This window comes from Bactrocera neohumeralis, chromosome 3 (assembly GCF_024586455.1).
Source record: "Bactrocera neohumeralis isolate Rockhampton chromosome 3, APGP_CSIRO_Bneo_wtdbg2-racon-allhic-juicebox.fasta_v2, whole genome shotgun sequence".
NCBI lineage: Eukaryota > Metazoa > Arthropoda > Insecta > Diptera > Tephritidae > Bactrocera > Bactrocera neohumeralis.
In genome coordinates, this window is record NC_065920.1 from 69,663,835 (window position 1) to 69,678,990 (window position 15,156).

The 15,156-nt window shown below is 32.2% G+C and overlaps 1 protein-coding gene across 1 annotated transcript in view; it reads right to left on the minus strand.

Annotated features, from left to right (window-relative positions):
* The window catches only part of LOC126753235 (mucin-2), a 55,515-nt gene extending 44,050 nt beyond the window's left edge, over positions 1-11,465 (minus strand). Inside the window, exon 1 of the mRNA XM_050464493.1 lies at positions 11,239-11,465. Within this exon, the coding sequence (XP_050320450.1) occupies positions 11,239-11,325 (87 nt within the window). The 5' untranslated portion in view covers positions 11,326-11,465. The remainder of the gene's footprint in view (positions 1-11,238) is intronic.
* Between the last annotated feature and the right edge of the window lie 3,691 nt (positions 11,466-15,156).

Genomic DNA, 15,156 nt, shown 5'->3' on the forward strand with positions numbered 1-15,156 from the left:
TTTTGAGGCAAAGCACAAGTCGTACTACAAAAATGGTATCGAAAAGTTGGAGGGTCGCAATAATCCTAGCAGGGAACTAAGTTGAATGGAAAACCGAATTTGGCTCATAGGCCGGGAGTATGAAATTGATTTTTTGCAATAGAAGAAGACCTCTTACATTCCGCTCTGCGCTTTGCAGCCGTACAAGTTTTAGTTTTTGACAAACTTCCGGAAGGTTTATAGATCCAAAGCTAGTTCTTTAAACTAAATTAGGACGTTGCTACATTCTTACTACTGCCAAACACATATGAGTGTTGAGTGAAGAGCTCCTTGCACTTCCTTCTGTCAGTCGGCTGTATTTTTTCTTTTCTTCGTCGAAGAAAAGCCAAACAAACATCTTTTAATATCTCATATCTAAAAATATTTTAAATCTACTGACAACAACCACAAAAAACCTCATATATTAGCTTTTCGTCATTTTACTCCTCAGCACCAATGCTCTGTGTGTTGTCTGAGAAAGTAAGCTTACATAAAAAATATAAAAAGTTTATAGATTTGACTTACTTACATATATATGCATATGTAATATAGAGATATATAATATAGAGTGTGCTAGCCCTTGTGTCAAGTAGCCAAAATAGTGGCAGCAAAAGCCATTCAAACCGAGAACGCAGGGTTGAGAGTTAATTTTTGCTTTAGCTGCTGTGAATTGGCGTTGCCACACATATCCTTACCCCTACACACATGCATAGTAAAAAGCCAAAAGCTGTAATGTACTATAGGACTTGTTTATTTATTATTTAGTGGGTGAGTGCACCAACATATCATAATGAGGTGAAAAATATATGTAATGTTGTTGGCTGGCGAAAAGTTTTCATGCAAGGGCTTGCTTTTGCAGGTTAATGGTATATGCTTGTGTAAACCTATATAAATGTATGTGTGTGTAGGGCACTTCCTTTACAAGTAATTTCATTTTTATTTGCCTCTCTTACTTTCTTATCTCTTAATCTTGTCTTCTGCTTTTGGTATTTCCTTTAAGCGCTTCCTTAGCTTGCACTACCTTTAGTAGTGTAATCCCTCACAGTGTACTTTAGCAGTTTCTCCTGTTTGGCCGCCAGTTAATTAGACATGCTGTTGTAGTTACTTGAGTGCACTTTTACTCGTAAAGCTAATGATGGTGCAGTGTTGCAATTTAGGGTGCGGAATCACAGTAGAAAGTGGTAGATATCCTATGCGCTGCTCTATATACATATATTCAAAGCTTATTCTCTTAGAAACTATTTTGTTTTTGTTGTTTTTTTTTTTTTTTGAACCCAAATTGAGTTGCGTAATGCGCTTTGATTGATATTTTTAGCTCACTTTCAAGCAAAAAAACATTGGTGTACTATCTATATTTCACATGATTTGTAGAGAAACAATTTTTTTGAAAAAGATTTGATTTGCAGAATGCGATTTTACCACATATTTACGCGTTATATGTGTTCTTGCTGTCCATAGAATTCAACATAGTTTTTAGCAAAATATTTTCTGAGTAGAATTTTTTTTTTTTGTATTTTTTAAAATATACTAACCCATCCAAAAACTTCAAAAACCTATTTTATTTAAACTATTAATGAAAAGAGTTTGCAATTTAAGTTTTTTCAGGCATTATTGTGTTAAAATATGGTGCGACTACTCAGTATGCTCTCAAAAAAATAGTTTTCTTAAATCTTTAATTTTGAAGTGAAAGAATGCGGTTTTATTCATAGTTTTGATAATTTGTAGCACACATCTAGGCAAACAATTGATTTTCCTACCATCAGAGTTTCGTACGGTTTTAAGCAAAATGTTTTCTGAGTGGCTTCCTATTGAATTTTTTTGACACCTATTTTTCAGAATATGTTAACTATACAAAGACTTCAAAAACAGTTTTTATACAGTCTTTTAATGCAAGGTGTTCGAAAATAAATATTAATTTAAAACTGCCCTACATACATATATAAATTCGAAGTTGTATTTTCTTGTTATAAAAGGTGTTTTTGAAGAAGATGTGAGGTGCTGTATTGCTTTTATAATTCTTTTTTTTTTCAATACGTTGCATACATTTAGGCGAAAAACCTATTTTTAGCAGTCTACTTGAGTTTCAATCTAATTTTTGTAAAATGTTTACTTAGTACAATCCTTATGTATTTTTATGGCACGTAGTTTTCTAGTACACCTTAGCCTTCTAATGATCCCAGAAATGTATTTTTTAAAAACTTTCAACGAAAAGGGTTGGAAAATTTACTTTACTTTAGCGCATTAATAGATTAATTACTTGTTAAAATTGTTTTAAAAGCAATATTTTCGTTCAATTTTTGAATGTTCTCAAAACCGATGCTTTTGAAGTTTGCTGCATACATTTAGGCGAAAAATTTTTTTTGCTACCTATAGAGTTTCCAATGGATTTCTGGAATATATTAACCTAGTACAATCCATATATTTTTTTATGGCACAAAACTCTCCATAGGATGTTAACCCTCTAATGAAATGTGATATCAGAAATGTGTTTATTAAAAACATTCCTTGAAAAAGGTTGAAAAATTAACTTCAATTTGGAGCGTTAATATGTTAACTACTTGTTAAGAAATACTTTTGAAGGCAATCTGAGTGGATCAATGTGCTTAAATCGATGATTTTGAGGTTTGTTGCATACATTTAGGCGTTCTATCTATAAAGTTTCTTATTGATTTTTGGAAAATGTTTACTTAGCACAAAGCTTATGTATGTTTATGGCACATATGGCTCACTAGAAGACGTTAACCCTCTAATGATCACAGAAATGTATTTTTTACGAACTTCCAAAGAAAAGGTTTGGAAAATTCAATTTAATTTGGAGCATTAATAAGTTAGTTACTTGTTAAAATTTTGTTTTTTGAAAGGAATCTGAGTTTCCGAATGCCCTTAAGCCAAAGTTTTTGAGGTTTGTTGCATACATTTAGGCATTGTATATGCCTTCACTCTGTGTAGAGTTTCTTAAAAACAATTTTTTCTGAGTATATTCCTAACATATTTGATAATGCACGTTTACTGAAAATAAATTAACTCTCCACCGACCTCCGACATTTTTTTTGAACGGACCTTCATTGTAAAGTGTTTGAAAATTAAAATTTTATTGAGCACATTATTGAACAAATGTGTTAAGGGAATATCTCCATATACACTCGAGCGAGTTATTGCTACTTATGAAAAAATTAAGTCAATTTTAGTAGTACTTTCAACGATTTGTTGAGATTTGTTGCATACATTTAGGCGAATTAATTTTTGTTTTCTGTCTATAATGTTTCGCTTAGTTTGTAGCAGTAGCAATTTATGGTATTTATTAAACTTTTATTAATAAATACAAATTTTATGCTGAATGTGCTTTAATCAATTTTTTGCGATTTGTTGCATACGTTTAGGCGAAAATTAAATTTATACTGTCTGTAGCGTCTCAGATATTGTGTAGTGGTATCCCTTCTAGATAAATTCCTAGCAAATTTTTGTAGACCATAATTCGCTTGAATACTTTAACCCTCTAAAGAGCACATAATATATTTGTTACAGATATTCAATAAAAAGTATTAGAAATTAGTTTTGTTTAGAATATACTTATATTCACAGAGCGCGAAATTAATTTTTTTACAGTTAAACTTTTATTCTTTGTGCTTTCACCTAAACTTTTGAGATTTGTTGCATACACTCAGGCGAAATTATAGTTTCTACAACCTTTAGAGTTTCAGTCATTTTTAGAGAGATTTTTGCTAAAAGCGTCTGTAGTGATTCTTTATAGCGCATCGTTTTAAGAACATTTTAATCCTCTAAAGCACACAAAATTATATTTTTTTTACGGATTTTCAATGAAAATAGCTGAAAATTTAACTCTAATTTAGGGCGTTAATAGGTAAAAATGTTCTTAGAATTCTTTTATTCCCAGAATTCCATAGCAAATAATTCTCAAATACTGAAATTTTCACAAAAATGTAGTTGTTGTTGTAAAAAAATTGGCAACTAGGCCTCTAAATATTCGTTCATATGTACAAAATACAAGAATTTGGTGTTGTTGTAAAAAAATTGTTATAGTTTCAAAAATATGGCAACTATGCTTCTAACACCTCTTTCATAAATACAAAATATTTTTTTATTTTGATTTTTAACTTGCTACTTTCAGTGAAAAATTGCTTGCTTTCCTTAATTCTGAACTTTTCTTAATTTAAGTTCTATTTCCATGCAACCCTGTCGCCCTTCTTCACCCTAACCTCGTTTTCAGCGCGCTATCATTTGCTTATCAGTTTGTCATTTACTTTCAATACACCATTGAGCGCGCCTTTACAACTCATTACATAGTAAAGTATATATGCAACACTTTGTGGCAACAACGCAGCAGTTGCTTAATGTTATTCATAGCAAGCGTGGGCGTTGCCACATTGGCTTTTCAATTTATTTTCAAACACATACTTTACTTATCGGCGCAGCATTGTTGTACAAACAACAAAAGTGCGGGCAAACAATGAGCTACCAACACACAACAACAACAACAATATTAACTTTCAATTCTTTCAAATAATCGTTAACGCCAACGCTTGGCTGTGCGGCACAACCCATCCTTTTTCTATTGTGTCGCGCTTTTTGGCCTGCTGCTGCAGCTTCTTGTTCTTCCTCTTCGTCTTCTTCTTCTTCTTTCCTCTGCTCTCCATGTGTCACATTGTATAAGCGTTTAAGCGCCGCTGTTGCCATATAACTTCTTGGGAACGAGAAATCAAGCATGCAAAATGTTTTGTAAATTCCGCGTACATTGTATGTGTAAGTGAGTTTGTGTGTGAGGTTGTGTGCGTGCCTTTGTGCCGGGTTTCGGCAGCATTAAAAGCGCAGCGCCAACAACAAGTGCAACCTATGCAACACTGGCAACGTCAAAATGTCACACTATATAAAAGGCAACTGTGTTGCATGCAACATGCGTACATTTATATATGTATATGCAGCGTAGCGTTGCAAGTAAAGACATCAGCAGCGGAAGTCCATACAAAGCGTCTGCCACATAAGTGGTTTCCGATGCAACAAACTCATGAAGTGGCAGTAGTGCAAGCACAACAACAACAAATGGAGCAGAAATGCAGCATGCAACACAGACACAGGCAAAATGATAACAATAATAATAATAATCAGAAAGCGAAATGTGAGTAACAACAACAACAACAAAAATAACAATAACAACAAAAGCGCATTTGTTGTAAGTAAAACTTGCGTTGCAACAGTGGAGTGGCAACATCAATGTCACATAACCAGCAGCTACCAGTGACAGCAGTAACTACAATATGAACTCGCTCTACATTCATATGCAAATTATGCGCAGCAGCAGCAGCAACAATAACCACAACAACGCAAGATTTACTTGTGCAACTTGAATGAAAATTGAAAAGGCGCCACATGCAACTGCAACATTAACCGGAGCGGGGCACACAAGCAAGTATATAAGTAACGTTATACATATGTATTTACATATATGTATATGTGTGTGCCGGAAGTCGCCTGCAGATAAAGCAAACAATGCGCTGAAGCTGTGCAACATGCGCATACTAAGTACGCTCCCGATAAGAGCTGGCGACGTGCGGGTTGCTGCCGTCGACTTGTGCTGTGCTCGGCTGTGTGACATTTGCTGGCTTTTTGACTTTTTCCGCATTTTGCCGCTTCAACTGCAGCAGCAGCTAGCGCATGTTGCACGGACGCAAGCTGTGCAACATCTTCAACTTCAACTTCATTTCTTAATTTTCTTGTTGCTTGCTGTTTGCTTGCTTTTTAAATATGTCTTTGCTATTTTTGTTGTTGTTGTTTTTTGTTTCTGTTTTTTTTTGTTGTTTTTTATTTTTGTTGCTTCTGCATACTCTTGCTTGCCTCTCGCTGCATGCAAATAAAGCTGTATGTTGGCTTGTTGTGATCTTATATGATTATCTTTAAGCATTTTTTTTTTGTTTTTGTTGCTGTTTCAATGCCCACATGCTGTTTTGATAACATTTGTTGTTTTATATTTTCGTTTGCTGCTCGTTTGCTATTGCATTTCTTTAGTTGTTTGTGCTGTTTATAAGAAAATCATATTTTTGTTGTTGTTGTTATTTGAAAATTTCATAATAAATATTATTTGTATTTCCTCATTTACTCCAACTCTTGTCTTTACTTGCTTTGATTACGTAAACAATGCGGGAGAGCGTAGACTTAAATGCATAGCATACTTTAAGGCGCATTGATATCATATTTCTAAAATTCGCTAAACATGAAATTAGCTTTAAACTACGTTTGTGAATTAAAAAATATTTTATCTTTGGACTAGAAGTAATTTCAAGCTGAAAATTCTGCCTCACCGCCAGACACCTATTTATCGGAGGTCGTCCAGGAGCTCGACTAGGGGAACAAAGGAATTCAATATGTTTCAAAATGAAACGCTGATTATTGAAGTACATTAAATTTTGTAATTGTGTATATTTTTGTCTATTTATTTTATTAAATGCTTCTTCAAAAAAATTACAACGAAAACCGTTCTTTTGACTTATAAGTGCACATTACCTCTTAATTAAGCCCTAATTGCCGCTCAGTCATCATCGCATCTGCTTTCATACTTGAATAAAATAACGGAAAGAATTTTATTTTACTGCGCTAATAAAATTAGCTTTGATTGTGTGTATAAATATGCCAGATAATGAGCTATTCAACTAACCGTAGCACACTGCAAGGCAATTTCCATAGTTTTACCCTTGTTATGCTTAATTACTGCATCGCTTTTGTTAGCTTTGTTGATTAAAAAATTCTCTATATTGTGTAGTCGAAAAAGTCTTTTCGTTTTTGTCAATAGATGCCGTTGCAGTCGTAAATCTCCAGTGCTATCAATCACATTAAGTTATACCATATAGTGTTGGCAAGGTGAGATCATAAGCTTCATTTAACCAAAAAATAAATAAATTCGGGGAAATTGAAAAAAGTTACAGCTGTTCAAAAATGAAGAAAAATAAAGAAGAAATTCTCTATATTTTGCAATTTTTGTATAAAAAAGAGAAGAATGCCACGCAAGGCACCAATGAAATTTGTGAAATTTACGGAGACGATGCTGTATCAGCAATGGCTCGCTCGCTTCTGTTCTGGAAATTTCGATGTGAGAGAGGCACCTCGTTCTGATCGACCTATCGTAGAAAAAGTCGATGAAATTTTGGAAAAGGTTTGGCTTGTCTCTGAAAAATTTAATGGGCCGAATTAACATCTGCGAATTTTTGCTGAAACGAACCGAAATCGAACGAAAGTGGATCAAATACGACAATAATGTGCGAAAGAGATCATCAAGGTCCAAGCATGCTGAAGCTCAACAAATAGTCGCGAGGCCAGGATTGATGCCCTGAAAGGTTATGCTGAGTGTTTGGTGGGACTGGAAAGGAATCATCCACTATGAGCTGGATCAGTCTGGTCGAACGATTGATTCTACATTTTACTGACAACAACTGATGAGATTGACACAGGCAATCGAAAAAAACGGCCAGAACTGATCAACAGAAAGGGCTTCGTCTTCTTTCAAGACAACGCTAGTCCACACATATCATTGATGACTCGACAAAAACTGGGAGAGCTTGGCTGGGAAGTTTTGATGCATCCACCATATAGTCCTGAGCTTGCACCATCGGACTACTATTTATGGTCAATGCAGATCTCCCTTAATGGATTAAAGTTGGCTTCAAGAGAATCCTGCGAAAATTACTTGCAGCAGTTTTTCGCGGAAAAACCAGAAAAGTTTTACACTGATGGAATAATGTCTTTAGCGGAAAAAAGTGAAAAAGTAGTCAACCAAAATGATAAATATTTGGTTCATTAAAGTTTATTATAAATACAAAAAAAATCAATTGAAGTTTTATTTGAAATACAAAAGGACTTTTTCGACTACCCAATATATGTAAGTATTAATGTTGCTTCGTGACTCTAGATTTAACCGGAAAAGTTAGAGAAATCCAAATTTTTTGATGTTTCAAAAATAAAATAAAAACAGAAAACGGAAGTAAAAATACAAAATGGTGATCGGAAAGTGCTCTCAGTATCCAAATTAAATATATTAAAAAATAGAGTCGACATCGAACTTTAAACTCAGCAAAATATATAATAAAAAAAAATTTGAGCGGAACAGCCTGAAAAAACCCTTTCTGAAATCGGCCTGGATTGCTCTAGTTTATAAATGCATATATTTTATATAAAGAAAAGAAAAAATGGAAAAAAGAAAATATATGAAATATGTATGATAAAGTATTAGTATTCATATGATCTACTAAACCCTTTTCTCAAATTGGTCCTGAAAATATTACAATATCTTTTTAAACTACTCAACATATGCCCGCATGTGGTTACTCATACGCAGTGGCGCCTTCGCTGCCTATAAACAAAAACACCGAAAACGCCTCAATTGTATGAAGCAACAAAATTTTTACGAGCCAAACCATTATTCCGCTTACTTTTGTTTAATAAAAGCTTTCGATATAAAATAGTTTAGCACCCTTGCCAAAGGGGTGGCTTCGAAAACTATTACTGGCATTACTGGGTTTTTTGCTTGCGCCATTATTTCACTCTCACGCTCGGCAAACGCCTTTATTAGCTGATTTATACACTTGCTGGAGTGTTGGTGAAATATGTGAAATGCTTAAGTGGTTATCGGAAAAGTGTTAAGATTGACTTTTATTGGCACTTACGGCGCACGGCGCACCAGCAGCACAGCCCGCTAGGGTAGGAAGTGGTGCGAGCATAGAACAGAGCGAAGCAAATACTCCGGAACTATTATTTAGTGCGAGTGAGATGCGTTGGAGTGAGTGTAGAAATTTATATACATACATACATTTGTATATTTGTATATGCATTACATTGTAGTTGTTGCCTGCTACAGTGTGGATAATAAAAGGAAAGTGCGAGTTATTGAGCTGCTAAGCAGTCGTGAGCTATTAAACAAATGTGCCATGATTGGCGTGGGGTCAATTTTATACGGGAACTAAATATAAATAAGCTGCTGGCGAAAAGTGCACTAAATTTATTTATTGAGTAAGAAGTTAACACATTATTTGGCTCCGGGAGCATTAAAGGCGGCGAGTAGAATATGCATATAGTGCTAATATATTTAGTAGGATATCGCTTATGAGCCTACTATAAGCTTTTATGGCAGTAAATGTGGAGAGAATAATAAAATGAGACGAAGTTACATAGTCCTTCTCTAAAGTGGGAAGAAATGAGTTAAAGGAGGGGAAAGCAGGTTTATACCTCTTTTCGCTTTCATATTTTATAATTTTTCGAAACATTTCAATTCTTTATTAAATTTTTGTTCTAAAAATAACTTTAAAAATATTAATTTACCAACATTCGAATTCAAAAAAATTTAATTTTTGTAATTTAGAAAAAAAAGATATAAAAATAAATATAATTAAAAAACAAAATAAAATTTTAAACATTTGGAATTTGTAGAAACATTTGAATTGAATTAATTTTTTTTATTTAATTTTTAATTTTTTTTAAATTAATTTATTTTAATTAAATGTTTGATTTTTTAAACAAATTTAAATTATTTTTATGTATTATTTTTATGTTATTCTTAATCCTTGTTAATTTTTTTTAAATTTTCGCAGAGTTTAAGTTCTTCATCGAACTTTGGTTTTTGAAAATGTTTAATAAAATATAATTATAACAATAATTAGCAAAATTTTTCATTCTAAAAAATTCTAAAAAAAAGTTTGTATTTTAGAAATAAAAATGTGAAAATAAAAAAGTAAAAACAAAAAAATTTAAACAATTAGAATATGTGCACATATTTTAATTATTTTTTTTTTAATTTCATATATAATTTTTTTTATATACATATACATATAATGTTGATTTTTTAATTTTTTAAATCAATTTGATTGTTTCAATATTTTTATTTTAACCCTTTTTAATGTTTTTTTTTTATTTTTTACAGAATTAAATTTTTTCACTCAGCTTTGAGTTAGAAAATTTTCAATAAAATATAATTATATTTGAAAAAATTTATTTTTGTAATTTAGGAATAGAGAAAAATAAAAATAATTATAATTAAAAAAGAAAAAATTTCAACAATTATAACATGTACAAATATCAAAATTGAATTATTTTTTTTCATTTTTAATTTTTTTTTAATATTTTTATTCTTTATCTTTTGTTAATGTTTTTTAAGTTTTCAAAGAATTTAATATTTTTACTCAGCTTTGGTATTAGAAAATTTTCAATAAAGCATAATTATACTAATAGAAAATTTTTGAAAACCAAAAAATAAAATTTGAGAAAATAAATTAAAAATTTGGAGGAACTTTTTTTAACATTAAAATAATTAAAAAATTAACAAACTTATAATTTTTAACTGTATTAAAGTGTTTATTCAGCTTTGGAAATAACCATATTTCTATGAAAGAATAAAAATTAGAAAATTTATATGTGAAAAATTTTATTATCAAAAAACAAAAACAAATAAACTAAAAAATTATAAATAAAATGTATAGAACTTAGTATTCATAAAAACAAATTTTCCGAATATTTTAATATGAGTATTAATACTAGATTTTAATTTTTTTTAATTTTTGTTTTTTAGTTTCTTATTTATTTTAAAATTTTCTAGCTTATTTATTTATTTTTATTGATTTATTTGTAATTTTTATTCTCATTTCACAAAATGTACAAATACTAAATTTTAATTAATTTTTTTTGGTATTTTTTAGTTTTTTTTATTTATTTTTGTTGTTATTATTATTTTTTAATTACATGTTTCTTAATTTTTGTCCTCATTTTACAAAATGTATAAGTGCCATATTTTCTTAATTTTTTTAGTTTATTAATTAATTTTTTTCTTTAATTATTTTTTTAAATTTGAAATTTCTTAATTTTTGTTCTCATTTCAGAAAATGTATGAATATTTAATTTTATTATTATTTATTTTTTAATTTTTTTTTTATTGCTTTTTGTTTTTTTGTTTTGTTATTATTATTATTTTTTAATTTCATGTTTCTTAATTTTTGTTCTCATCTTAGAAAACGTATAAGGACTACATTTTATAAATTTTATTTTTAATTTTTTTAGATTTTTGTGTGTTTATTTTTGTTTTTTTTTTTTAGTTTATTAATATTTATTCTCATTTTATAGAATATTTATAATTTTCCTGAAGCTTCTGTTTTTGATCTTAAATATTATCCCTCATCCATAAATTAACAGATAAACCAAAATTAACCAATTTAAACTGAATATACTCACCACAGCGCGACCCGCCGGCGTACGATAGATATCACTGGCGCCCGAGAGGCTCTGAAAATATTTCTTTGTGCCGTAAACGGTATCCATTTTCGCGCTCCTTATGTAGTCCGCCGTGTTTGTGAATGATGAGGTGATATATAACAACAACAAAATATAACTCACTCTTGAAATTTCAATACACTAGTGAACACTGAACGCCTCCTTATTATTTTCAAAAAAATTCAATAGTAATCACTTGCAGCACAGTATTTTAAATTCCAAACGGATTTCGAAAATTTTCACATAAATAATATTTGTTTTTGCACTGACAAACAAGATCACATATGCATGTAGATGAGCATCAGCGCTGGCCAGTGGCGGTGAGCGGCATATTGCTAAGTGGATGCCGGCAATTTCATTTTCATAACGTGCGTCACTCACACCGTCTCTCGTGCAACATATCAGCAATGGCGCTGAAGTGACACCTGAGTCGCAGTTGCAAACGTCGCGCAGGTGTATGCGTCACTGTGTGTTCCTCTGTGTGTGTGTGTTATGGCGCGTGGAACTGTATTGATAGCATCAACTAATGAATGCAGCGCAGCAAAAAAATCGAAAAAAGTTGAAAAAGTGCAGCTGCTGCTGTTCACGCTTAATATGCGTAATGAAATTGAGCTGGCAATGGTTGTTGTTATTCTTGTTCTTGTTGTTTTTGTTATCACTTGCACGCGCACGGTTTTGTTGCTGCCACACTGCTCTGGGTTCTGTTGCCAACCGGCAGCGTTTCGGCTTGTAAGTTTGCTTGTTCCGTTGGTTTGTTGTTTGGTGGAGTTGTTACTGTTGTTGTTGTCGTTTTTGCTTGCAGCATTAACATCAGTGTTGGTTGTCGGCGTTATGACGTTCGCTGATGATGAGCGATGAGCTGCCGCCGTTGGCTCTGTTTTTCAGCAACTTGGTGGATTTGCTGTTGCAGGTGAGGGCTTTTCACAAATTTTCTGTAAAAAAAAATTAATAAAGTTTGTTAATTTAAAGTAGTGATAGTGAGTTTAAATTTAATTTAAATTTTTCTTATACATATGTATATTTTGTTGTATGAACTTTTATAATTTTGAATATGAGGAAAGTTCACATTAACCTCACAATTGACAAAATTATAGCGTAACTTATATAAGAGTCGGGAATTGCAATTAATCTCCCATTTAAGCACATTTTTTGGTCAGAAACAGAGAAAGCGAATACTTCTAATCTCTACCTCCTTTAATTTTAAAGAACTTAATTGGCAATTTTTTCCTCATACTACTTATAATCAATTCTAACTCCTCTCCTACAGTCTTGCTCTCCAGAACAGAGCTACTTTTGTTCATATATGAAATATGCATATCAAAATTAAATCATAACGGACTTTAACACAAATCTTTATTATTGACATCAAAATAGTCTAATTGGTATAAGCTCGACAAGAATGGTCTACTTTCTTCTCTTTCGGCAGATATGGCCTTCTTACTTTCAGCGAAAATTTTAAGTTTTCGGTCTGACGCAATTCACTAGCAATGTTTCGCTCATCACCAGCAATGATCCATTTGATGAATCTAACAGTCCTCAGTAGTCCTCAGCTATATTGTCTAGCACCTCTTATGCGACCTCTAATAGACATTTTTGCAAAATATTTAACTCTTTTGATACGTGTCTTCGTATCAGTGATATACAAATAGCAGGGGATCTCAAAAACTCTTGTGAATCGTCTCAACGCCTTTTGGTTAATCATTTTGGTATGGAGGGAATCATTAACCAAAACGCGTTGAATCGGTTCGCAAGAGATTTTGAGATCTCTCGCTATCACCTTGATGCCAACACGAACATATCTATTGAGGTAGCTCTAAATGCCTTATGAACCATATGTATAAGGCATAAAATATGACAACAGCAATATAAAATTGCTTGTCTGAAAAATCGTCACTAAAATGAAAATAATTTAAGTGTCATTAAAAGGAAATTCAGTACTATACTTCATAGACTCCCACAACTTTATTCATTTTAAGGTCATAATATTATTTTGTACAATAGTAATTTTAAGAATTTCTACTTTCATTATCATCAAAGGAAATAAAGCAAAGTTGTAAAGTATATTTAGTATTCATAATATAATGTCCTGTTTTCTTTATTTTCCACGATAATCTAATATTTCTAAATTCAATAAGCCTTAGAGCCATGTACACATGTTCACTCAAGTGAGAAAAATTTTCTGAGCGCCATTCACTTGGAAGTGGCCAGAAGCGATTATTTGTTGAAACAATTTTAACGAATTCTATAACAATAATTAGTGAACCTAATAAGCTTTAGATGAGGTAACATCCAACAACCGACAGGTTCATATAACTCAAACTAGTCCCAGTTCAAATATTTACAAGGAACGTCAGCTGAGCAATATTTCAGCAAGCTAATATTTATGCTAGCAACAGCAATCTGAATTCACACATAAAGGTAACTGAGTTGACTTAAAATCGTGCCCATTTTTCGTGAAATTCTTTTGGTGCATGGTGCTTTGGCTCTTCACAGTTTTTCTGTGGAAAATCAAAAAAGTTAGTGATCTTCTATTGCCTTCTGTACGTATATTTTTCTTAATTTTTCCAATTCTTTGAGGCTTTTTGTACTACAGATTGCACCAAGAATAACTTCTAAAACATACCGAAGAGACTCATCTGACAGAGCTGGATGGCCAATTATCTGATCTGCTGCCAATGTTTTCTTCTTAAATATCATTTGCATGGCGATAAATACCAATTGTCTGCCAAAAATTAGGATTTTCGGTTTTTAGCTCTTCTTAAAGTTCACTGTTGGATTGAGTTCAACTCCAGATATACTACATATATACTACTGTGAGCAATAAATAGAAGGACTTATGTAAAGTAATCTCCCTTGGTCCCAATACACTTGTGCTAACGTTTTATCCAATCCTGGAAGCAATTGTTAAAATCAATTTCCGGAATAGCCTTCAATGTGCGGCACGTAGTTGCGGCACAATATTGGTTGAAAATGAACGGTGCATTATCCTGGTTCAAAAACCAAGAATTGTCGGCCCATAATTTCGGCCTCTTTTTACGAATAACTTTCCACAAACAACGCATATCACTCAAATAGAAATTTTTATTGACACTTTGACCAGTCGGAAGGAATTCGCAGTGCACCACATCTCGATAATCGAAGAAATTTGCCAACATATCCTTAACATTTATGACCTGTTTTGACGTGGTTTTTCCGGCTTCGGCTCACCTTTCCTACGATATTCGGCCGATCATCTTTTTTCGGGTCGTCAACATAAATCCAAGACTCATCGCCAGTAATAATACCTTTCATGACATCCTGGTAGTCGGAAAGCATTGTTTCATCAACGTTAATGCGACACTGTTTTTCGAAAAAATTGAGGGATTTTGGATCGTGCCCTTAATTTTCTTAAGCCTAAATGACCTTTCAAAATGGTTCCTTGCTCATTTCGATATTCCTACCATTCCATAAAGAGCTGTGACTGTTGATCGTCGATTAACATTTTCAACATTTTACATCTGCTGGAAAAGACAATGCACCTTCCCTAACCTTTCTCTTGAAAACACTCAAATCCCTCATACTAATACTTTAAGAATGCTTGTACATAAAGTTTCTAGAGTGTAAAAACTCGATTTAGTTTAATCTATTAAAAACAAATCGTAAAATCAAAAAGCCATCTGCCATCATAAAATGCTTGAATATTATTAATCAACTTCATATGACTTTGACCCTGCAACTCATAAAAGTGAAAAGTCATGCTCACTGGGTGACGTTGAAATCGTCAATAATAGGCACGCTCTTCAAGTTTCAAAAAAAAAAAAAAAACCATCAATGCAGAGCAATATATCCAGCTATTCAATGACGCAGTAGAAAAGTAAAAACCGAAGTGTAAATTATATA